The sequence below is a fragment of the Sinocyclocheilus anshuiensis genome, unplaced genomic scaffold (genome assembly GCF_001515605.1).
Source record: "Sinocyclocheilus anshuiensis isolate Anshui unplaced genomic scaffold, SAMN03320099.WGS_v1.1 scaffold263, whole genome shotgun sequence".
In the NCBI taxonomy this organism is placed as follows: Eukaryota; Metazoa; Chordata; class Actinopteri; order Cypriniformes; family Cyprinidae; genus Sinocyclocheilus; species Sinocyclocheilus anshuiensis.
The window spans coordinates 2105450-2132255 of NW_015549593.1; the positions used below are offsets into that span (position 1 = coordinate 2105450).

At 36.9% G+C, this 26806-nt stretch overlaps 1 protein-coding gene across 13 annotated transcripts; it reads right to left on the reverse strand.

Moving 5' to 3' along the window:
- Window positions 1-7910: 7910 nt before the first annotated feature.
- Window positions 7911-26806, reverse strand: LOC107658295 (ly6/PLAUR domain-containing protein 6B-like). Of its 13 annotated transcripts, none has more exons than XM_016446818.1 (8): window positions 26612-26806; window positions 17305-17330; window positions 15983-16063; window positions 12252-12341; window positions 10200-10325; window positions 9999-10097; window positions 9727-9854; window positions 7911-9619 (listed from the first exon to the last, which is right to left on the reverse strand). In XM_016446818.1, exons 5-8 carry the CDS (start codon window positions 10300-10302, stop codon window positions 9449-9451), a joined length of 501 nt encoding a protein of 166 aa, XP_016302304.1. In that variant the 5' UTR covers window positions 10303-10325; window positions 12252-12341; window positions 15983-16063; window positions 17305-17330; window positions 26612-26806; the 3' UTR covers window positions 7911-9448. The 13 variants fall into 13 exon arrangements, with proteins under 13 accessions (XP_016302304.1, XP_016302303.1, XP_016302302.1 ...); XM_016446817.1 differs by having other exon boundaries at window positions 15983-16066; XM_016446816.1 differs by having other exon boundaries at window positions 17305-17341.

A 26806-nucleotide genomic window follows, 5' to 3' on the forward strand; every position in this document is an offset into this window, starting at 1 on the left:
TCCCTGTGAACTCAAAGGTTCCTAAAAGGCGGATGAGACGCTCGGCTGCGCCTATCAGAGGTCGAGAGGAGGCGCGTCCCGATGGATCCACACACACACACACACACACACACACACACACACACACACACACACACACACACACACACACACACCCCCCATACTGTACTAGGTTTTATTCCCACTACTTGGAGCCTTGTCTAAAATATCTGGTTATGGAGATAAGTTATAAGCTGTACATTAGATAGCTAATTATATCCACTGTATACATTTTTATCTTACTTTAGGATAAATCCACAATTAATATGTCAGAAAAACGTTGAATCGATGGTTCTATTTTAAAGCCGTTTTGTGCATAATTGCCGCGTGAATTGACTTATGTGCATCTGGTGCGTAAAAACGCTATGCATTTATGATGGCCAAAAATGCCGCAGATAGGCAGTTCATTAAGAGTCTTTTCAGTTGGCCCTCTGCTGGTGATAACACACAGTAAATGACTGTGAAACGTCAAATCAAACAATTCCTCTCAGTGAACCACAACCAAATAGCTTAATTGTTGACAAAAACAGACTTATAAATGGTTATTATCCAACATTCATATTGCTGACTTTGGTAAAATAAGAAATAAATCAACAACTAATACAAAATCACATAATTCAAAAGCTAACTATTAAAAAATTAATATGTAGCAACAGCCAAAAATAAATTACTTTCTACTGAATATTAATGGAGACACATAGCCTAATTTGTGTAAAAAGAAATGGTAGTCTGTCATGGTTTAAAATGTAAAGGACACACTCATAGTAAAAGGCCCCTCACCCATGGGCCAAAAAGTATTGCAAAATGCATATAAGCACCTAGAACAAAACTTTTTTTTGTCTTCAAATATATGTGATACTTTCAGAGATTGTCACTGGCTATAAATCTAAAACATTAAAAAAATGACTAAATATTAAATCCAATGTGACCCTGGACCACAAAATCAGTCATAAGGGTCCATTTTTATACATCATCTGAAAGCTGAAGCTTTCCATTGATGTATGGTTTGTTAGGATAGGGCAATATTTGGCCGAGATACAACTATTTGAAAATCTGGAATCTGAGGGTGCAAAAAAAAAAATCTAAATATTGAGAAAATCGCCTTTAAAGTTGTCCAAATGAAGTCCTTAGCAATGCATATTACTAATCAAAAATTAAGTTTTAACATATTTATGGGAGGAAATTTACAAAATATCTTCATGGAACATGATCTTTACTTGATATCCTTATGAGTTTTGGCATAAAAGGAAAATCGATAATTTTGACCCATACAATATATTTTTGGCTATTGCTACAAATATACATGTGCTACTTAAGACTGGTTTTGTGGCCCAGGGTCACAGATGACCTCAAAATCAGTTTTCACTGATTGTACATAATGACCTTTATGAATCAGGAAAATTTAGTGGCAAACAAGTGATCAGGAAAATGCTTAGCATTTGGTTTTGGTTTGTTGCTATTTAGTGTTTTGGGAGAAACACTAAATAGGCCTTTTACCCCGGAGGAAAAGTAAATCTAGGTTGATATACCAGATCTGTGACCAGATTATTCACATTTACAACATCTTACTTTTAACAAGCGTATCAGGATCAGGTTTGGAGCACCTTGAGTTATTATCTTTGTCGGCGTCCAAGTTGGTATCTAGGCACGTAAATCTGCAAGTAAACATTACTTGTGAGGATGAGTTAAAAGCTATGCGGGGGGTGACCCGTAAAGCGGGGAGCATCACAGACCCCCGTCACCGCTGTGCCTTTGAGCAAGGCCCTAAACCCCAGGTAGCTTCAAGAGGACTGTCTCTGTAATTAGTGCACAGTGAATCACTTTGATTAAAAGCGTCAACCTCACACATTACTATATCATGTATGCATGCTGTAAAAATGCCTTGCTTAACTTGATATTAACTAACTGTGTGCTAAACCTCCAAATATTATATGCACTGATGTCATGAATGGGTTGTAAAATGCTCTATGCTACAAAAATCCAAAATGTTTGCCCAAGGCAACAATTACCAACTTAAAGACAGAGAGCCTGATGAAATGTGACATGTGGATGAGCAATGAAGATATACAGTGTTGCATGCAGAAGTCAGTAAAACAATGAAACAAGTTGTTGACACTTATAGGTAATTTTCTCAATACATAATTTTGAATAATTGATAACGAATTATACTTGAAAATAATTGTCAATATTTTATTTTAAATAATATACAATTTAAATAACTTAAAAATAAATAATAGTAAAATAAATTAAATAGAGCAACTGGCTCTTTTCCCATGTGTAGCCTGCAAAATATTGACAATTAAATAAGTAATTAAAAATGTGGTGTTTTGAAGACAACTGGCTTCCTCTGGAAAAGCTCTGGGGCCCTAAAAACATTAACTTTAAGAGTAAATAAATCCATCATAGCTACTTAAAAGCCTGTGTCTAAAGATCAACTTCAAAGCAAAGAATCTTTGCACAGGATGAGAGTTTGATTTGTAGTGAGTGGATTTCGACAGCGGTGAGGTAAGCCTCTGCTGTTTTAGGGAAGTGCAGAGAGATTGATGGCAGGAGTAGATCATGAGGTGAGATCAGCCATGTAAATACAGTGTTTTCATGTGGTTTACTCACTGTACAGCTCCCATTTTGAATGTAAGTACCATAGAACACAATACAAAAATCTTGCTTGATAATAATTGAATTAGATGTCCAGAGATTGCTCGATAATAATAATCAAAAAAATTCTCTCACTCGCATTTTTCATTTTTCTCTCAGGCTTCTGTAAAAGAATAACACATTCATCTCCGTACACGAATTTCCTGTCTGACAGGCTAAGATAGTGTCAGGAATGGATATCACAAGAATGGACTGACGGGATGAAGAAAAGAGCATCAGAACCATGTACAAATTTTGTGCATGACTGGATTCCACTTGAAGTTTAAATCTAAAATCAGCCATTCAGCCATAATTACAACCTCCTCCTGCGGGGTCGGATTTCATGTAATGGAGGTGCAGTGTCTCACTGGTATGCAAAGCCACGAGATAAGGATCATTTTACTACAGGTTGAAATGAACAGTGAATAGCAGAGAAAGAGGAGTTCACAAAGACACTAGAGAAACAGAATGAAGGCAAATAGTTCAGTCACAATTCTTTGCATGCTTTTGGCATCATAAAGTATATTGACAAAAAAAATTATATATATATATATATATATATATATATATTGCTTGCACGAGGGGCATCATATTGGAGAAAACGGAATCAATATATACTGTTTGTGTTCTGTAATGCACATTGCATGCAAAATCTGACTTTTCTTCTTTAGACAAACACAATGGTGTCTATGCACCTTATTTTGGAATATCTGTTTATGATTTCAATAATATATTAAAATAATATGATACCAAATACCAGTTTGCAAAATCAAGCAGCCTAACAGACTGTTTTTCTACAGCTAAAATAACTGGAAGGAGATGACACCGGAAGCTTCACACATTCAACTTACAAATGGCCTCATCTGCTCGAATAGCCTCATACGAATGGCCTCATACTTTAAAAATAAGGTGGATAATCTCTTTATGGCAGCTGTGACAATTTTAAACGGTAAGAGAATTAAATGAATGTGTGGCATTATGTGAGGCCCTGCTCTAGGGAAAAGGTTTGAGACTATTATGTTGATACTCTCTTTAGTAAGACCACATAAATAATTCTAGGATCCGCTCTAGAACTTCAACATTCCACAAGCTCGTCTGAAAAAAGAGCTGCTATAAACACCAAGGAGAAGGTAACAAACAGATTAAACTACCATTGTCACTTCTGCCTCAGGGCTGTAGAGCTGCAAACCAACACCAGCAGTCATTACAGGCCTGCACGCTCTCTGAGGAACATCTCAGTTCATTGCCTTGAGAATTTTTCATACCTGAAAATTTGCCCATGTGCCAAGTCAAAAACACATTGCTGAACTGACTATTACTCATCACACACGATACGCTTTTTTTCCCCCCAGAGGGGAATAACACCTGGCATGTCCTCTTACCCGTCACCAGGCGTCTAGTTGAGTTGGTTGGCATGCGAGAGGCACATAATTATCTCAAACGGAATGAACAGGTTGGTTTTGATGATGTGCACTAAAGGGACAGTGGTGAAGGCATGACTGCCTCCGGCATACTTCAATCATCCATTCTGGTCTCTTCAAGGAGCACCGATTCTTCCTCACAAGTCAATCATTTCTACAGAACAAGATAAATGCCCATCTGCAAAAGAGAATTTAGAGAAGAAATGCTGATAGCAATTCTGCATTCCTACTTTTGACTTATGCCACTTTTTTTTATTCTGCTTTCATCTACAGTCATATCTCAAGGCATTTGCTTTAGGCGATTTTTGTTGTGCTCAGGTCATATACTCATACATTACGCTGTAAATTCGGGTTAACAGGTTAGTTCATCCAAAAATTAAAATTCTGTCATAATTTACTTACTTATGTCACTATGAAACCCACAAGTATTTCATTCATCTTTAAAACAAAAATTAGAGACCTTTGTAATATTCAGTACTTTTCTGTCAATGTAATCAAGATTTTCAAACTTCAAAAAGTACATAAAAGTAAAAGTAATCCATATGAAAAGAGTTGTATAATCCAAGTCTTCCGAAGAGACATAGGGCCAGCTGCTTACAGTCTTAAAAAAGTTAGTCACAATAAGGTTGATTGGCCCAATTTGAATCAGAAAAGTAATACTGATTACCTTGTGGCTAACTGCTAGTGGGTCAAACTAGTTCTAAGGCACAGTCTTAACATGGTGGCTATCTTTATGAAACTGGCCCATGATCACTTTATATGATGAACAGATTAAAATTTTATTCACATACAAACATTGATCAACAAACATACATAGAGTACATCAAATATATTAAACGAAAGCTCAGCTGTGCTTGCTTGATGCACAAGAACCAACCGTTTTTCATTTTCGGAATTTTGGAGAACCAAAATTTAATTGGGTGAACTAACCTTTTAATACATTTTAATGTGGGAGGGAAAATGAGACATTTAGATGAATTCTTCAGCTTTAGCCAAAGTTAATCATTACATTTTAATTTTGTTAAAAATAATTTGTTTGAGATCTAACAATAATTGGTTGTTGAATACCCTATTAGATTCCATGCAGCAACAATCTGAATCCAAATTCTATTTCTGATCCTTAAACGTTTGGCAAGAGAGGGTCAACAGGGGCCAATGTACTTTCAATCAGCCCAAAGTTATTTCTTTTTCATGTTGAACGGTTTGTTGGCAACGCAGGGGGTGTACGATCTTCAGACTTCACAGAAACGGCTCTTCACATGTGCTTAAAGATCACAGAGTGAGATACACCTGTCCTCTCCTGTCAGCTGCACGTCAGCATTTAAGCAGAGTTTTGAGTCTCTACTTTTAGACCAGGCTCCAGTATTTGTACAAACTTTCTTAATTTATTCTTTAAGGTTATAGTTTATAATGTGATTTGTTTGTAACTTCATTTTTACTCTGACTTTTTCTCTCTTACATGTTATACTTCTGATTTCATGTTTAAGAATTTCACTGTATTTTGCAGTTTTTATTTAAAAGGTCACAAGCCCCTAATGACTGTCTCAGAATCATAAGCTACTGCTCTGCAATCCTTCAGAAGAGCTTCTCGCTCATTGGTATTTTTATTGTCCAATGACTATGTGGCACTGAGGGTACAGGGCTGTCTTTGAGGTCTGGTTCAACCAGGTATCAGAGAGGTCACATCCTCATGGAGAACAAAATCCCTCTGGAAACACTGCCGGCTGCCAATTAGTGCAGTGATCTCTGGCCCTGCAGTGGAATGTTAAGCCCGGCTTGCCGTCACAGAGCATATACACAAGCGGACAATGCAGCCGGGTGACTCATTCAGATTACAGGACAGGCCCGATCCAATGATCAAATGCGGCCAGTGCTGTGTTGGGATTACTACAGAAGGGTTGTCCAAAGAGGGTACTTGTTTTCAAAGTACATTTCTGGTTTGTCAAGAGCCCTTAGTAGGGAGAGGCTTTCCCATTGTATCTTTTTTTCACAATTTCATTCTAAACATCTAAAGGTGTAGAGTAGCTGCCAAGCAGTAATGGCCGGATTCTTGGATTTATGCCGAACTGATAAAAAAAAAAAAATTAAAAAAGCAGTACAAAGATTAGGAAATCTCCATATTCTTCAGATAAGGTATTATTGATTGCTTTTATTTCGTTTGCTGAAGATGTAATCATGTGCACAGTGCAGCCAATCACGAGTCACTTCCTTAACAAGAAGAACACAATTATTGAAGATGCCTGTGTGAGGAGACATCATCAATCCCCAGACTTCAATGAAACACAAATTTACACGGCGCCACCATAAAAAACAAGAGCAGGAATGAAGGTTGTTCATTGTTTGAGAGTATCAAATGCCATTCAGTAAATGAATGTTGTGTGAGTCCTAAATGTCTTCCTCTTAAAATGTACTGTGGCATTTTATTGCAGGGAAACTGTAGAAAAACATTGTATTTATTGTATATATTATATAATTACCATAAATCCATATTTTATTAATATGTGTTATGCAGTGGTGTTTACTTTATTTAGAAAATGAATCTTTAAAATAGCTCAGAAAATAATTAAATCCTACAAATAATTAAAAAATTTAAGAATTTTAGAAAAAAAAATGCATGGATTTTCCCCCCAGTATTTGTAAAACCTGATGATCATGTTGTGCTACAATGGAAGCAAGAAAGTCTGTACAAAGGAGCTCACATGATCAGTCACAAATTTGCATATTGGATTAATGACCTAAAAAATACATAAAAAAATGTAAAACATTTCTTAATTATTTTAAATATGTGTTTTTCTTTTTAAGCCATAACATTTTATTTCATCCCCCCCCCAGGTTTAAACTAGATTTTAAAAAGATTTCCAATTTGGACTCCACTTTATAATAAAGAATGCTGTTATAGTTTTTTTTTTTTTTAATCATGATGTCTTTTGGTTGGCTAACATGCTCACAGTAAAGCATCTGGATGGATCTGCACAGACTGGGTTCTGAATACTAAAGACACAGGCAGTGCAGATGAGAGCAGCAGCACTGGTACTGTTTTTCTCAATGGGAGAAAAACGACTCTCCAAAGCCTGAAAGTGACAGACTCCAACTCCACGCCTAATAAAACCAGAACAAAGACAGCCAGCAGCCAGAGCAAACAGCACACAAGGCGAGACAGTCAGCGGTGCAGGGACACACACACACACGCACGCACGCACACACATTAACTTCATAAGTCAGTGAAGCAGCTATACAGAAACCAAATCTCATTTCCTCTGCAACAATTTTAGAGGAAGAACCATATGTCATGTTTGGTTTAGAGAGAGAAAAAAACCCCTCATTATTCCAGACAGCAATGATATTAATGGTCCACAGCTTTGTGTCCCACACTGAGATCCTCTTAGGAATGTTTTTATTGTTCTTTGAGCTCTGAGGGGGAAGTTGCTCTTTTGTGCTGTTCGAGGTTCAGCTCCCTCCTCCAAATTTAAACCTGGGCTGTCTCATGTGAAAAGACAGAAACTGTTCTCAGATCAGCGTGGAATGAATTTTAAAAACGTAGCCCTGCTGCTCACATACAAAAAGCACAGCGGTATGTTATAGATTAAAGAGATGAGAACCCGTTTACACAATCAACCCAATGAAAGTAAACAAGACTATTTATCATAACTCACTTCAACCTTCATGGGAAGGAACACAGCTGCACTGTAAGGTTTTTACATTAACATCTATGAAACAGGTCTAGCAACTGAAACAGTATCTACATAAATTGTAATATATATATATAAAAAATGTTTATATTATTTTATTTCATTTTTAAAGTCTTGATGAAACAAATGAAAGTAGCGACAGATCCTTTCTTCACTATTGTGATGTGCAACCGAGTGAAATGGATTATCGAATAAGAAACGAAAAATGTAGGGTGGGAACTCGGTTCTATCCATCGGTTGTTGATTGGATGGAGGCAGATCGGCTAAATGTGAACTTGCAGTCAAATGTAGGATGGTGGAGCGGTTTATGACATTTTGATTAAAAATGATGGTCAAAAAAATTTAAACGAACAGATGAATTGTTCACAAGTTAAAATGCATTTAGAAAACAGATGAATTTTCATTTAATGCCAAATCGTAAAGGAAATATTAGTAGCATAATAAATGAATAGAATATTGATAATAAATAAATAGAATAGAATATTGTGCATGGACACATTATGGTTAGTTAAATATGGTAAAATTTTTATCTCTATTGTTTTTTGGGACAATAAAACATGACAGCATTTGCAATAGTCAAGTCAGAATAACTCAAAATATGCTTAATTTGTTAATACGTTTTGTTAATTGCTTTTACGTGATGCAGGTCCATGTTCTTAAAGCAGTGACATTTATGCAGCAGTCAAGATCTCTTTTAGAGACATTCGCACCATTTAGAAAACTAGAGCAACACTTCCCGCATCCTCTCATTGCTGTGCTCGGCCTGTGTGACAGAATCTGGGACCAGAGCCATAGGACCATCCCACATAGGGACTACTAATGCTCAGTGTGTGAGCCTCAATTTGCTCAGTGCAAATCCAGTGAGGCAGCATAAGTTAGTTACACTGCTTTAGCTGCTAAATTCTATTTTGCTACTCGTCTGTTTCTCTGTCCTATTTAGCACGTCATTAGTAAGCAGTCATCACAAGCGGTACTAGTATTCCATTGACAGACCTTCCTGACACTGCAACTTCCCGTGCACACAGTTCCTCCATCACTAGCTGACAAGCCGTCTCTTCACTGAATCCAGTGGTTTTGCTGATTGGCACAGTCACAATAGTTAGCCCCTGCTGGTATGCCATAACTACACCGTATGGCTGCAAAATGCGTCCTTCTCCACTGACGGACATTCAAACGTCATTTTGTTTTCTGAAAGAATAAAATCATTTGCAAGCAACGTCTAAGTCACAAATATTTCATTATATTATAGTAGATTATGTATCAGTGTCCAACTGTTTTGAAGGAAGACGACAAGTGTGAAATTGACTTATATTAAAGCTCCAGACAGTCACTAGTGAGTGATCTTCTTCTTCTCGTGGCGCATTAACCAATCAGCCAAGCCATGATGTAATTTTTCCTGCGGCTCCAGGCTGATTAGTCACTGATCAGTCGTGAAAAAATCTGTGAGCCCATCAGCAAAGATGGCAAATCACATTCTTCTAGTGAATCCTACAACATCCTGCCAGTGAGATGAATGGGAATACTAGCTTTCTCCTGCATGATATTACCATGGCCTTAATGAAAACATCCATCTGACTGTATTAATACTGCAGTGTGGGTGACGTCTCCTTTGTCTCAGTGATTTGTAGAGCTGTTCATCACCGAACACGTTCTTATGATTGAGGATCACAATGGTAACAGTCCCGTGAGAACTGGGACCAGCAGGATCACAGAATCCCAGATCCTGAAAGTGGGTGCTGCTGAGCTGTGGGTTTGTCTTTGGGCAAACACTGCATTACTGTGATTGGTCGGCAGCTCTACGTTGCAAACCATCCCTTCACAGCAAGATACGCACTCCTGCGAGACAGAACCACATTTTGTGAGTGAATAATTTTGATATAAGAGATTATTTTTGTATGTTGACATGCACTCAAAGAGTGGAATATTGTGTGTGTGATACTCACATGATGTGTGTTTTTGTGATGTCTACAGCCAGCTAACTGGCATTCTTCATGCACTGCACATCTTTTGGTAACAAATTTTGTCTTTCCATGATGGTTGAAGTGGTGTATTGTCATGCAGTACTGGGTATCTATAGATGAAGGAACAGGATATTAGGAATTTAAAAGGATATTGCTTTATAGAGTGCCTGAACAATTCAGTCGAAGAATTTTGTTTAAATCTAGAGACAACTGTGAAGGTCTGAGAGAGGTGGGTTTGTGTTTAGTAAACTCACTCTGAGGACACCACACATCTTCTGCCCAGCGGTTACAGCTGTAGTTGTCTGAGGCCTGTTCACATGTGAAGCACTTGAAACTCTTGGGGTATGGGGTGGCTGTACAGACATGAACACTGCATTATATTATCGCTATAAAGTCACTAGAAGTTAACAAAATTAATATGAATTAACAAAATTAACTGGAATAAACAAACTCACCTTCTGCAGCAGGCATGATATTGTAGAAGTCAATGCTGTCACTTGTCACAAAATCAACAAAAAGCTGGATGAGAACAGTGACTAACGCCAGATCTGCTGCCATGTTTAAAACACTGATAGTGACTCCTAAAATAAACAGTTGAAGATAAAGTTAAAGTCTCTGAACATTTAACTTCCACTCGTCCTAATATATATTTTGTTATGCACCTCAATATTACAATTATTGGCATGGACTGGGCAAATACAGACAGCTTCTAGTGCTTAAACATGATGAACAGGCACCCTTTTCTTTCACAGTAGGAAACATAAATGTTTATAACTGGGATATGATGAGTTTTTAAAAGGAATAACACAAATATTTTATGTAGATTATGTATGTATAATACGTAGTCTTGTTTGGTTACGAAATCATTTTATATGTAAAAATCTAAGACTGATGGCTACAGCTATAAGATAACCTACCTATTCATTCATATCCATCATTATCTCTTTTAACAGAATAAAGACAAGGCACAAATGCCTGAATAACAGGACAGAATTGTAGGTGATGGATGGATTGACACATTACTTCTTTTAATTACAGCAAAGGCTCATACTCTGAAGAAGTACAACCTATGAATCAATTCTAATCATCCAAATCCTAATCATGCATTATTCAATTTACTGAATGTGCTGGATTCACTAATATGCACATTTGCATAAAGCCCTCTGGTACTTCAGTTGCAAGTACGGTACCTATATTTTTATGCAGGAAACCAAAACCCAGCATAAGGCCTTATAACTGATGACAAGGGACTAAAGTCCCCATCCACGTCTTCCTGATTTCCACCCCATATTTGAAATGTCTTGCACCTGCCCTTGGCATTTTAAGAAGCAATAAGGCATGGTGACCTCAGAGGTTAATGATTAAGGCCGAACACATTCTCTAAAGACATTAACATGCTCTAGTGCTTGTTTCCATCAGTGTTCAATTACACAGCATTGACAATCTCACTGTGTGTGATGGACGTTAGCCTAGTGTGTAACTTATTTCCTGTCTGAATAAACATGAAAGTGCATCAGCGAAACATGCTGTGAGCAAGTTCTTTATATAGATTTACAATCTGGAAAATAAAGAAGTTTAAATTTCATCTTTCAAATGGCTTAAATTAAGTACTCGGCATCAGTTTAGTACACAAAAATCCACAGGCTCTACTTCATCTCTAGACAGACAGCATATGGTTTAAAAGCAAACAGATGAGTGTCATTAATCTTGTGGCAGTGACAATCTACTGCTGAGGGTCTCTAGCAGAGTAAAGAGAGATCACACGTATATAGTGACTAACAACACAACAGAAATCAGCTCCACTGACCCAGAGGTTTAAACGCACACAGGGGCCTGCAGTCTGAAGCCTTTCAGCTCCTAAAGTAAGTGCTCTTAGGTCACAAACCAGCCAGGGCACATGTAGAGACTTAAAAGCAGTTCATTAAGAGTGAAGAGCATAAAATGGTCATTTGCATGCATCTTTATGTTGGCATATTTATGCCTAATATAAAACTACACACACATGCACTCATTCTTACATAAACAAATGTTGCATTCTGAAACGGTGGGATTTTAGATCAAAACCATAGTCTAGTTAGATATTTAAATGCATTCTTTGAAATTAAATGTCTAAGTGAAATGAAATGTGATGTAAATGAGCTCTAGAGGCCAGTGCTGTCTGACTGGTTTAAGAACTTCAGAGGCCTGTTGATTGCTTCAGTCATCTGTGAAGCCACCTGAATAACCAAGACTTTTAACATAGTAACTTCTAAAAAAAACATCCGCGAGAGCCTATCTTCTAATTAATATTTAGAATTTACAAAAACTGACCGCTTACTAAAAACTCACTTGTTAAAAAGACTAAATTTGCTCGAAAAACAGGACATACTATAAAAGTAGCCTACTTATCCAATACAAATATGAAATAATATAATGCAAAACATACACCTCATTCACACAAAATAATATTTAGACAAAACATACATGAATTTGAAAATTAAAAAAAACAAAAAAAAACAAAGACTTACCTTTCGCCTGTATGGAAAGCTTATAGGTTTAACATGTCAGGCAGACAGATTCACTGAGTAAATGTGCAGAGGCTCCTATATTGACTGAGACTTTCAAAGGAAAAGGAAAGAGAAAGCTTAGAAGTCATTTTCCATTTCAGCTCTCTCTCACAACAACAGAAAAAAAAAAAACAGACCCCAACCTCCTGACATCCCCCGATTCTGATTGGACAGCAGGTGCATTGTGGGGGCGGAGCCTCTAGCCATTGTCTGAAGTCGACAGTGTGGTGTCAAGCCAGTCTAGCCCATGTAATTAGCAATCACACAAACGCACTTAGCACACACCCCATCCCCATAACCTCTGGAACACCCAGAACACAACACTCTGCTAGATTAACTGTACTTTCCTCAATACTCTACATGAGTGAATTGTGGATTGATTTTTGCAAAAGCTGTAGAGATCAATACTTAAATCCACTAAAGTTATGAGGTGCTTGATGGTCTTTAGGGGGTTGCATAGTCAACTGCTTTATTACTGTGAAATCTGTAACAGTGGGATTCAATTTATTCACTCTATTGTAAAACTTTTCATGAGGATCTTGGCTGACAAACTGAATTTTTTTGTAATATTTTACATGAAAGATGTCTCTTATGCTCACCAAAGCTGAATTTATTTGATCAAATGTACAGTTAAAAACAGTAATATTGTGAAATATTATTACAATTTAAAATAACTATTTTCCATTTAATTTTGGATATTTTAAATCTTATTTATGGCAAAGATGAATTTTTCAGCAGCCATTACTCCAGTCTTCAGTGTCACTATAAAGTGAAAGTGACGTGACATGTGGCCAAGTATGGTGACCCATACTAGGAATTAGTGCTCTGCATTTATCCCATCCTAAGTGCACACACACAGCAGTGAACACACACACACTGTGAACACACACCCGGAGCAGTGGGCAGCCATTTATGCTGCGGCGCCCGGGGAGCAGTTGGGGGTTCGGTGCCTTGCTCAAGGGCACTTCAGTCGTGGTATTGAAGGTGGGAGAGAGCGCTGTACATTCACTCCCCCCACCTACAATCCCTGCCGGTACGAGACTCGAACCCGCAACCTTTGGGTTACGAGTCTGACTCTCTAACCATTAGGCCACGACTTCCCCCCCTAAAGTATTTAAAGTATTAAAAAGTAAAAAGCATTAATTTCCTTTTCACAAAAAAAAAAACTTTTGAATGCTATTATACACCACCTTAGACCGACAGTTATTTATTACATCATAAATAGAGCTTTTTATTTCAGAACCAAGCATCACCATGTTTAAACCTTCTGCCATGCACTTGGATGGTGAGGAAAATGAACTGTTGAATTTGAGCCAGGACTGCTAACACATCGAAATGAGCAGTGATTGGCAATTATTTCTGTCCCATTTTTCCCCCACCATTGCAGCATTATGCAGGTCATTTAGACTTTAGTTCCTTAAGGGGAATTTACCTACTGTGATATACTTTGGATGAATTACAAATTAAATTATATCTTTTATGTAATTTAATTAGATTGACTGAATTATATATAGTTTTATGTTTGCAACATAAGTGACAACAATTTGACCTATAACTGTGAGCAGCACCAGTAGTTAGCAGTACAGTATGTGTTATTCCTCTATGGAGAGCTGCCATTGAGAGGTGAGATCGGCAGCAAGTGAAGTGAGGAAAAGACTGCTGAGTGTACAAATCACATCAACACCACAATAACAGGAAATACAGGAGGCTTCATACTGTATGTCACTACTGACTCTCTCATACAATATGCTGCATACAAACTTTTTATGTACTTTGGAAAATATATTATGGCCTTCTGCCAGTCCCCATAAAAAAGCTGCATGTGGAATATCAATGAAATATGATACAGTATTGCTCATATTATATCTTGAGATCTAGCTGTCCCTCACGGCTGTCACACTAAATATACAGCTGTGAAATCTTCAAGTCTTGTGTAAATATCACACCACAGTGAGTTTTAGTGCATCCTTTGAGCTTTATACACTCTAAAAAATGCTGGGTTGTTTCAACCCAATTTTGGGTCAAATATGGACTAACAGTGTACAAGTCTGATGTTCTGACAGGGTTAGAATTACAGGAATGTTCCCAGACTAACCAGAACTTTTAAAAATCCCTCAAATTAATGGTGGATTATCCTTTGAATATCCAAATAAAACACTGGTGATATTCTCAAATGCATTCCTGAATATTTCACGACTACCTTTTAGCCATAAACAGTTTGGTATTTCCCATTTATGCCTTTCAGTGAAGGTTTAATGCTTTACGTTTTACCATGTGTAAAAAATGAGAAATAGTTCTTTAAACACATTTTAGTGGAGAAAGCAAATCACCTTCTGTCTCGCCTCCAAGGAAACCACCTTCCAAAGTGACGATTTCAAAACAAAGAAGCTCAACAGGATTTGAAAGGAACGAATCAATGACAAATCGTCGTCACTTCAGGATCTTTGTTCAGTTAGTCTTACTAGTCAATTCACTATTTTTCATGAGCCAGAAAATAAATTAAATATGTAATATGATTTATAAAGTAAATCATTTGCTTTGAATGAAGATACTGTATGCATTTTCTAATATGACTTTCCTTCAACTGACATGGCATAAATTGTAAAATTACAAGTCATGATAATTATTTTATTTTTTTTTGTCAGAAATAGACTCCATAGCTCTTAAGAGTTAAATACAGTCACATGATTAACTTGTGTTTTATCCTGTGTTCTTTAGGTCAGGTAAAAGTCAGACTGAGTTCATAATCAAGGGAGATTAAATATTTTCAAAATATGATTTGCATTAATGCATGATCTTCGCTAGCATTAATGCCAAAACAAGATGTACATTATATGTCCAGGAATACTACAGTATATTGCTCTGTCAGCTCTTTTACTGGAAGACATTGCTGACAGATTTACTACTTTGTTTTGAAACTAGCAGATTTCTCTGTGTTGTGACAGAGACCAGAACACATAATGAGCTCTTCTATAGGTGTTGATGGTCCCGCCCTTCTCAAGGGCCGGGGGGCTTTTCTGATGGGCCAGTGGATCTATTTCATTACATTATACAGTGCTCTATTTTTGCTTCTTTGAGGTTACAGTTGAAAAGAAAAGAAAAGGAATCTGAAGAAACTGGGTAGGAAAAAAAAGTTATCTAAAAAGCCAATGTTCAGATGTACCAATCCAGAAATAATTTAGTAGCTTTTTGTCCTATGAACAGCATGATTTAATGCTACTCAGCAACATTCTCGTAAATGTGATCCTAAGTCTAGCAATTTAAAAACAATTTGTCTGAACACGAAGAGAAAAAAAAAAGAAGAAAACATTCCCACAGTTCACTTGGAAGCACCTGCATAGGTACGACCCAGATCCTGACCATTCAAGTGAAAAACACTTAAGCCCACATGTCATGTCTCTTGAAATATGACAGAACTGAGAGCTTAGCATGAAATAGAAAAATAAGCTTTAAAGACCTAAACGCCCTGGTTCCAGGACACTTTCATCAAATGAAAGATTTGAGGAATCAAATTTCTGTTGGGATATGGAGAGAAAGTGACATCAAAGACCTCCATGTTGCTCAGTACAAAGTAACGCTGGCAGAATTTCAAGTGCGCCACACTCAAGTGTGTGTATATTTACCAAGCTCATGAATCATTACAGCATAGCAACACTGAAAGAACAATACAAACATTCAAATGTTCCAGTTACCTGAGATTTCCTGTTGAGATCCTCAAAAGGGTAAAACACTTCCTCTTTCTCTCTTAAACCATTTTCCCCCTAAAGAAACTGCTGCTAAAAAAAAAGGAAAAAACTGTGGAGTAACCACACAATTAAATCCATCTATCCAGACTGCTTACTTGACAAACCTCTTCATTTCCTCTCTGGACTGAAAGAGTCCAGGAATTTTTCCTACATAATCTCACCACATTTATATCTCCTTTGTCTTACATTTGTCAGTGACTGGTTAGGTATGTGAGCCCACCTTCACAGGAAGACAGACTGTCATAAACACACCAGGTCAAGCATATAAACTCAAGGGGGCTTTGTGTGACTCCTTTTATTGTTCATTTGTGATTGGTGCCTTTCCCACTCATTTATCAATGCTGACCAAGTCAGCACACAGACATGTAGGTTGTAAAACACAAAGGCCCTGAGGACAATACACCACAACTCAGAACAGGGGCTATTAGTACTCTGGTGGACTTTTACAGACATTTTTAAAATGAAAAACTACATGTGCTTCACAGAATTTAGATAATATTTTAATGTAAATGGCTGTATACTGTTTATTCATATTACTACATTTCAGATTTTTTAATAAAAAAAAAATTCTAAAATATTATAAAGTAACAATAAATCTAGCTCACAACTACATTAGAACTCAAACAAAACAAAACAAAACAAAACAAAACAAAACAAAAAAAAAACAGTTAAAGGACCTTCTAAAATATTGAGAAGAAAAGGAAGAAAATGAGCAGATCATGATAATTAAGTTATTGTGGTCTTTATTTGTTATTATCGAATGAGTTATCAGGGAAGGATGTAGGCTATAAAAAGTCTGTTAATTCTGTAAATCTATTACTGACTTGCATAATCTTATCCATCCACAGATAAGCATCAGACTGGCAATTGTTCATTGTTATATAAAAATGTCATGTAAAGATTCCATTATAACCTTTAGGCTATGTCATGTGGATAACGGAGGTGACGTACAGTAATACCCTCAGTATAATGCCTTTCTGTTACCCGATCAGGTCTAGTCGTGCCTAAGTGAGATCTGTGTGGAAAATCCCTGAGGTGTGTATTTATGTGTATGTGAAGATGAGGGTCACGGTAAGTTAGGAAAAAAAAGAAAAAGAAAAAAAGCAGCTTGAGGTGGATCATTTTCACTTGTGTCATGGCATTTCATCTGAACTGAGAACAGTAGGGCAGACCAGAACTAGTTATCACATATTTAGTGAATATTCCTCAAGATTTAAGGTTTCATTTTTAAGTCAATTAATTAAGTCAGTTTCTGTTTAGACACATACCTTAATGTCCTGACAACGAAAAGCCACTGAAACGTTGCTGTCTTGGAAAAAATAAGAAGATACAGATCAGTCACTAAATTGCCATTAAACAACCTATTATAGGCTTTCCAGCTAAATTTGAACAATTAACGAAACAGCAAAAATGTAAATTATATGAAAATACCAAACCATTGTTTTAGCCAAAAATAAATAAATAATAGTGGTCGACCGATATTGTTTTTTTTGACAGCCGATGCCGATATCTTGGAAAGCAGGGTGGCCGATATAATTTTATTTATTTTAATTAATATTTAAGAAATCTGAAATCATTTGAAAATGGATTAAAAAATAAATGTGTTAAATTAACATACTTATACTTTAGATGACAAAGTATTTTTCACAAATAAATAAATATTTAAAAAAAAACTTAAAAAGTAAACACTGTAACCAACAGGGCACTCAGTATTCTGGGAAGTTTGTGAGCATTGGGAATCATATATTTTTTCAATAAAGCCAAGGTAACACTCATTTTACATACAGCACACAGTGGAAAGGACATGAATATGGCAGTGGGCAAATGCATAAAGCGCAGCATAATTTGAAATCACGAGTTTAAAGTTTGTCGATTGCGCGTCTCCAGTGAAGCTGAACTCTCCTCCTGTCTGCATTCAATTCGCACGGATCGACGTCACACAGAGAACACGCGATCGTGCAGGATACACATGCACACTTCGCAAGATCTCACAGCTGGATTTAACTAAGTTTGCAAGATTTTCTAAATTAAATGTTCATTAGTCATTCAAAGATTTGTTTAAATTATATAAATCCGTATTTGCTGAATGCTGACGGCAAACAAGAAAGTATTACAATGTTTGCCTTTCTATTACTAATAATAGGCCTAATATAAAAGCAATCATTATGATACTTTTTGTATACATTTTAATTACTTTGTTTAACCTGATTATTAGACAGACTTCTATTCATATAGACAGAACTGTTAACGACAACAGTGAAAAAGAGGGAGAATGTGAGCACTTTTTGCTCAGGCGCTGCTGTTCTCAGCGCCGTCAAAATAAAAGTACCGCCACGAACGCATCGGCCAAACAGGAAAACTTACGGCCGATGCCGATATTACAAAATGCCAAATATCGGCCGATATATCGGTCGACCACTAAAAAAATAATTAAACAAATAACCGTAATCAATCAATTTTATACATTTCCAATAGAGCTGTGCGATATTGAAGAAAAATGCGATACCTTGTTAAAAAAATGCGATATTCGATATGCAATACGATATTGCTTAAAGTGTGTAAAATCTATTTCAATATTTCCATACACTTTAAGTACTTCTTCATATGCCAGAGCAAAAACTATAGTCTGAGAAAGTTCAAACATGATTAAAGGCAAGTGAACAGTCAGTAAATCCGACTGCACGGATCCAGTATAATGATACACATCCGATTTCTTTCTCAGCTGTTTACATTCATTTAAAACATAACCGACTGCGTTTACGAGAATGATCGTCGAGACGGGTACTATTGACATAATTCTGTGTGCATGTGTCTGTTCAAACATGAGGAGTTGCGAAAGACGAATCAGCGTCTCTCTCTCGGTGTGTGTGTGTGTGTGTGTGTGTGTGTGCACTTTGCACGTGTGCAGCAGAACTGAAGAGATGCTGCTCGAGATGCGGCTTGTGCGCGCGCTTCAGACAGCAAGACGAGACGGCAAAGAGTTGTTTTCTGCAACTTATTAAACTTAACTCTTTTTAACGTCAAGCAATTCTCTGCTATATGCGTCGAACTAAAACGTTGACCTTTTGCAACGTTTTGATTTAAGTAGCCTATTATTAAAATGATTCAGATATCGCACGCCCTTGCGATATGCATATTGCTATATTTGCATTTGCGATATTTCGATCATTTCGATATATCGTGCAGCCCTAATTTCCAACATTTAAAATGTGGCAACTTGTCCCAAAAACTGATATTTATGAAAAATACGTGTCCTAGTTCATCCGTTCAGTCACAATCTACTGTAAAAATGTCACCAGGATATAGGTCTAGTGAGAACTTCCTCCTAACCTCAACCAGTTTCCTTAAAAAGTAATTAAATACTTTTAACAAATCTATAAACCTCCCATGATTATACAAAACATCAACCTAATACTTAACGTCTTGACTCATATGTAAACAAAGGCAAATTCCCATATAATGAAAGAATATATTTTCAAGGCAAATTTTTTAAATAAACGAATTCAAAGCTTACAATATTCAACATAAACTACTACTCAAACAGTAGTAAAAAACCCTTGAAAATGATCAGAGTAGGGAGCCGCAGCGTTTGGCACCTGCACTGAACTGAAAAAAAAAAAAGGTTTCAGAAAGGGAAGCTGCATGAACATCTCCTTTCACAGCAATTTTAAGGGCTCAATGGCCACCCTGGTAAAATTACACGCGTCTCATATTTCACATTAAATTTCTTTGTGGGCCCTTTCACAAGTATTTATTACTATTTGGTACGTGACACCTTAAAGCAGCTTAGAAAGTCTTTAAGAAATTCTGAGAATGTGCATTTGGTGTCTCAACCAATTCTAGCTGACCTAGCCCTTCATTAGAGCATTAGGGTCTTTCTAAAGGAATACTCCTAAAAGTCCATCGTGAACTGACAAGCAAATTGCTCTTCAGTCCCAAAGGCTTTTAGACCATTGTGTTTCAGAACTGTCATCTGCTTCCATAATTAGCATAACTACTATTTTAATCTTCACTTTACGAACAATTTAATATCATGCTAACCAGCACATAACAAGTATAGCTTATCTGTACATGCTTACAGAAGCAGAAGTATCCCTTCCCAAGGTTCATATGTTGAGAAAGGAACCCTTGAGTGTCGGCCTCTCTCATTACATGGGGGTGAGAGACCAGGGTCTGTTTAATTGGCCAACTGATTACAGCGCATATGCTCTTTCGTTCCACCGTTCTCCTGCAGACTCTCAGAAGCCTTCCTGTTCTCTGGCCTGCAGGTTCAGAGAGATCAGAGCCCCGCAACAAGGGCTTCCTTTGTGTGCTTCACTGGGCTGGGAAATGGAGATGAGTTTGTCCATTTGCCTCTGAGGCCACAGCGAGGGCTGGATGGGGCCCTGGGAGAAACGTGGGCTCAGGTATCACTAACGGCAGGTGAAGCATATGGCTCTGAACTGATATCTAACTGGATGAGATCTGGAAAAATCCAGCATGATCATAGTGCTGTGATGTTCTGCAAATGACACTGGAGCCAAGAACGTTCTTAAACTTTAGAACATCTGCACACACACAAAAACTAGATGATTTATGATTAACCTTAAAAAAGCCGTTTCAAAGCCGGTTCAATCTGCATTCTCTAATATTAAGGCGTAGCTCTCAGGGAAATTGACGGACCCTTAATAATTTTACATAAATTCTTGCAATTATGTGTCCCGTGAGTTTTTACAGCAGAACATTAAGGAAATATATGAATGCACATACACTTGCTTGATGTACTTGCATAAACATACTTGCTTGATGCATGAGAACAAACCTTATTGGTTCTTGTGTGCCAAGCAAGCGTGTTTGAGCTTCCATTACCATATTGATGTACTCTATGTATGTGTGTTGATCAATGTTTATATGTGTGTAAAAAAACTAAATTACATTATGTAGACTTTAAATGGATGGACAAAAATGATGAGAAAATATTTAAAAAAAACCCTAACCCTTCTATTCCAAAAATGAATGGAAGTCTTATGGATTTGGAACAACATGATGATGAATTTTTGGGTGAAGTATCTAATCACTTATTGTATTCTAAACATTTCTTTATGTTGCACCTTGATTAGTCTAAGGCCAGAGTTTTCAACCAGAGAGACTTTTATTCCAAAAACAAATTTGAAAAAATGTGCTTTATATAATGTTCTATTCACTCAATAATTAAAAAATAAAAGGGGGAAAAGGAGCAAAAATGTTGCCAAAAACATGAGCAAAAGAAAAGTGAAGCTGCTAAAATAGCCACAACTCAACCTGACTATACAGAAGAAAGGTAAATCAGTCTGTGTGCTGCACAATGTAATGGGTCCCTTATCTATTCACATCCCAGCACAAGAACTGATACACACTGCAAGAAAGGCAGCGGGCCAAGCCTCCACACGAAACTCACAAAATAGATTGTAAACAAAACTCGCCAGCAAAAGGATCTAAAAAATATGTTCTTAGTCTCTTAAAAAAAAAAAAAACTGTTCAGACTAAGTACAGTACAGTATAAGTGTTTGGTTATCATGAATAGATAGCTGGCAGTAGTTGGCAATGAATGGCAGAAAAAGTAATCAGGAGATTTGCAGAGAAACAGATACGCCCCAAAGGGCGTAACACTTCACTTTCCTAAAATGTGCTGCTTTTGTAATCACTAAGATATGAATTAATGTACTTCTTTTTGCATTTGCTAATCATAAAACTACACAACCCTTTCTGCAAACACTGAAATTTTGTAATAATCTTAGAAGTTAAATTTAACAGAAGAGCTATTAATTGGGTGTAAATGAGTAATTCATGGGTCTGTCTGAATAATTTCATTTTGTCAAAAGCTACTTATTACTCTTCCAGAACGTTTCTATCCATGCTTAATTAACTGGTCAGAGTGCTTCATCTAAAGACACACTGGGTTCAGAAGCCCAGACCTAAGTGCCTATTACTCTGGCCACTGCTTTCGACGCATCTAAATTGTGGGTGTGCGGATCTCATCTCCTGAGATGATGAGAGATTGGGTTCTTTTCCAAAGTGCTCTCGTCAAGTTAAGATTAAATAGACCCTTTAGCTGTCTCACCTGGGACTGTGGCCAAGGTAACTGAATAGAGATGCCTGGACATTTATTCTGTGTGAGAGAGTCTCCCTGCATTCTCAGGATCTGATGAGGATTACAGTGCTCTTATTGAAGAGAGCATGAGATGGAATGCAGCCTGTGCTAAGTGCCATAATACTGCAGAGGTCATGTGCAGTTTACCTGAAGAATGACAAAAAGGTGGAAATACAGCAGAATAATGTGGGTTGCCCTGCCCAGAACTGCAGATCATCATCATTTCAGACTTCAGTGTCACATGATCCTCCAGAAATCATTCTAATATGCTGTGTTTGGTGCTCAAGAAACATTTCTTATTATCAATGTTGAAAAGAGTTGCACTGATTAATATTTTTGTTGAAATTCTGATTTTATTTTACATTTTATTTACATTTTTTCACAATTTTTTTTATATAAAAAATTCAAAAGAACTGCATTTATTTGAAATTGAATTATTTTATAACGTTATAATTTTTGTTACTTCTGATAACATGCATGTTTACTGAATAAACTTATTCATTTCTTTAAAAAAAAAAAAAAACATCTTACAAACCCCAAATTACTAATAACATATAAATACATACATAAACCCAGCTAAATTGCAAGAGTGATGCAAATGGATGAACAAAATGCACACATTTGAAAATGGTATTTGCAGCCATAATGCTGCAGATGAACACTTTTTTTTACCCAAGCACCTTATTAAATATACAACTCTTTTTATTTCTTGGAAGTTGCATTCAAAATCTACGTAGCTAAAAAAAAACTTGCCCTCTCGGTTCAAATAGGCAGGATTTTTCTGAGGATATCTGACCCTTTTCATTATAATGTGAACCACCTAGACGGCAAGATGTTTCGGGAAAATTGCTCCTCATAAGGGAGGACCTATTCTTCAACTATATAAAGAGTTGATTCTAGATACTCTACTAATGCTTCTACTGACTTTTTGGAGATAAAAGAGTATGTGTCTCTCATCGATGACCCTGGGGACCTCTATTGTTTTCATGACCTTGAGGACAAGAGCAGGTGACCTTCCCCTGTCATTCTACTTGGTGACACTGCGATAGTCCTGCAACACAGGGCCTCAGGTCAGGCTTATCTCCACGCTTGACCATCCCTGTCATTCTAGAGGGGGACACACCTGAGCCAAAGCACATTCACATTTTCTGCTTTTCCATTTTTTATACTGAACACAAACAGAATTGGTATCTTCAGGATGTAATCATTGAGCAGAATAGTAACTACTACAAACGACCTCTTTAAACCTGAATGTATTGGTCTAAACATGCCCACAGTGAGGCAGGGCCTGTCAGGGTAGTCGTTAAAAACTGGGGCAAAAAATACATGTCAGAACCTTTCTATGAACTGAAACGGCATCTTTACATCATTCCTTGCGTTAGAATATGACATAACTAGAGTCATGTGATACCAGTCAAGAGCATGTACTTTAAGGTTTGATGAAGACCCACTTGTGAGCTCTGAGCTCCCTCTCGAGTCAATTGTAAAGAGCTGATATGACTCACTCTAATGATAGACCGCAGTGAAATAGCTGAGCTCTTAGTTATCGTAAGCACCACTTCAGGGAGTAAAACAACCCTGTGTTTAAAAGTTCATCCAAACACCTATTAAACAAAAAGATCTCTGCACGTCATCCATTAAGAAACAAACTCACTCAAAAATGAGGAAAAACATGAGCATCCAAAACAAAAATAGGAGAAATCTTCCCCTGATTATAAACATGAGTTAAAATTACAATATCTTTGCTGTGCAAACTTGAAAAGAACAGTAGTTTCGACATCGAGCACAATGCCGTGTGGGTCAGTCAACAGCAGCTGCGACCTCTAAGATCATCAAGCCTTCGTGCCATCTGTCCCCCTTCATCTGTCCACAGCAACAACGGTCCTTCTGAATCAAGGAGGGCAAGCAATCAAGGCTCTTACTCTCTATGCAAGTGATAAAAATGTAATTGGTGTGGTATGCGGCCACTCTTAAAATTCCACAGTTAATTGCAAAGGTCTGAATCAGGACCGAAATATACGAGTCATGTGGATTTGATCTAAACAGTTGAATGCAGAACATCCTAAGCCAAGTATTGACTAAAAGTTAGAAGCAAGGATCCAACTGGAGGATCCGGCCTTCTTACAATTACTTAGATACTGTCTCTTTAAATAATAACTGGGTTCAATGACACCATGCTAATTCTTTTTGTCTGGATCTATTCATTTATTTAACTCTAACTCTAACTCTAATACACATCTTATGTGATGAGCATGTTATTAAAATTAGTCTTCTTTTTTTGGAAGCTATAAGTAAAAAAAAATGTCAGTATAGTACAACAGTTCTCATAAAAAGCCTCAAAAATAATTTGTGTGTGTGTGGGGGGGGCATAATATCTAAAAAAAAATGTAATACATTTCTAAATATTTTAAAATATATGAAATATTTTTTAAATATAAAAAATACTATTAGAGTATTTAAATAACACTAAAATAAAATATTAAAATATTCAAGGCTTAAGGAAACTATGTTATTGCTTTTTTCTGTCTACACAAAGTAACGTGTAAATGTGTTACAAATGCCACAAGCTAAATTACACACAAGGTTTTTACAAAGATTAAATGAGTGAGTGAGAACCCTTCAGTCTTTGGGTTTAGTGATGCGTTCTACAAACCAGGGTTTGAATGACAGGACATGACCAGTTCATCTCTATCTTGTGGGCTCCTCAACACACAGTCTGACTCTTGATTGCACAGATACATGGCAGCTGACAGCGGAATCTGATCCCCGGGTAAGACTGAGCTTTCACTGACAGACTAATGGAAGCTCTCTCGTAGCCAGAGACGGAGCCTCAATGATATCTAGAGGAGCTGAGGGCCACATCAAAGACAACAATCCTGCCTGTGATCTGCTAGTGTCCTCCAGTTCTACATGAGAGCAGAGATGAGTGACGGCTGAGGTAAGAAGGGAGGAGGGGCTCTCGATCACTCCTCAACCCCATGAGAACTTACACATGGAGGAAGGACAACATGAAGTGGAACTGAGGGCCACCAGAGGTTCTGATGATATATAATCAAATGGACCATCTGTACCATCAAAATGAGGTGTAGCTGATGTGATATTCTCAGTCAGCTGTTATTTTTGAGACCATGGGAGTCACATCAACAGATTTGTGTCGAGGTGTATTATTAAATATATCTTTTATTGATCCTGTTCTGTGATTGACACACAACAGCTGTCTAACCACTACACCGTTATACACCTGCTTTCAAAACAGGTGCTATGCCATCTTGAAAAGTCAGGAACAAGAATGTATCTGGAACTGTGCTCTCTTAATATGTGGTCACCTTAACTGGAAAATATATCTTGTGTTCATTTACATCATGTTACAATCAAATAAGAAGGAGAGACCGGGGCTAGTTGTCACTGTTGTTATATGGTTTTAAAGGGGTAGTTCACAGCTGGAAAGGTAGGCTTTTAATAATACTTGGCTGTGTATGCAGTAGAAATGAAATGAAATAAATAACATTTAAAAATCAGTGCTATATGAACAAAGAAATCAGGCAAAATGAGCTATGATGTTCCCTTTGGCCAAAAACGTAATTTCAACTTTAATTAATTAATTTGATTTTGGCATTTGTGTCATCCAGATGACTTTTATTGACGAATCAACAGGGATATCTGGGTTCAATGGACATTTTTTTCTAAAGCAATGCTTATGAAAGGTGGGTTCAGACACCCAAGTAAAAAACTAAAAATAATATATATTTTTTTATGAATTATGTCAACCAAGCTAAACATCCAATCATTTCTAATATTGCTTAAATAACTATACTATAATGAAGGACAAGGTTATTTGTCATAAATGTCAGGTTGGGGTTATAATGCCACATATGTTGTAATTTTATAAATGATAAAAAACAAATTATAAATTCATAAAACACGATTGGACAAAAATATTTTAAAATTTTTTATACCTTTTCATTTCTTCAGTTTTATTATTTATTTAATAATTTATTTATTGTTCAAATTTTGAAGAAAAAAAACATGAACTAGTCTATTTAATTTGCATGTTGTGGATAATGGCATTTTTATTTAAAATATAGTGTCGTGAACATATCCCGACATGCTTCAATGAACTGCATTTTCCCCGGGCAAATAACGATGTCGATGGCAATGTTCAATTATTTTTTATTTATTTTTTTGTAGCCAAGACTTAAAGGTGTGTCTAAAAACCTATGTTAGAAAATAACATCATGCTGAGTGTTCGGTGAAATAAAACGTGTGACAACTAGCAGGAGTGGTCATTAGATCCAAGTCGGTTGTGTAAAAGATTTAGACTAACATAATGTAAAAGTGTCTAACGTTAAATAATAAGTCACGCTGTGTTGACATCTCGTTCATGAGTTTGGTGTTGGCAAAGAGATCTTGAGCGTTTGTCCCATAGAGTTTAACTGTCAAACTTAAAGAGCTCAAAGCATACTCACCGTCGACGTGTGTGATTTCATTCACATGTACAGAAATAAAACCACAACTCCTTCTAGTACGTGAAGGTCACCCGCATCCCCTCTGCAGCGATGTGGGACAACGCGGCCACAGTCAACTACAAAATGAGTGCGTTTGCTGCTGTGGTTTTCCGCGTCTCACCCTGGTCTCACCGCTCTCACAAACACAGTCTCTGA

What these genes read in the sequence shown, in the direction of transcription:
- LOC107658295 (XM_016446823.1), bottom strand. Translation starts at nt 10,302, where the DNA reads ATGGCAGCAGATCTGGCGTTAGTCACTGTTCTCATCCAGCTTTTTGTT. An exon ending in AGATGTGTGGTGTCCTCAGA is followed by an intron (nt 9,855 to 9,998) that starts GTGAGTTTACTA and finishes CTTCATCTATAG; the next exon opens with ATACCCAGTACTGCATGACA. An exon ending in ATCACAAAAACACACATCAT is followed by an intron (nt 9,620 to 9,726) that starts GTGAGTATCACA and finishes TCTGTCTCGCAG; the next exon opens with GAGTGCGTATCTTGCTGTGA.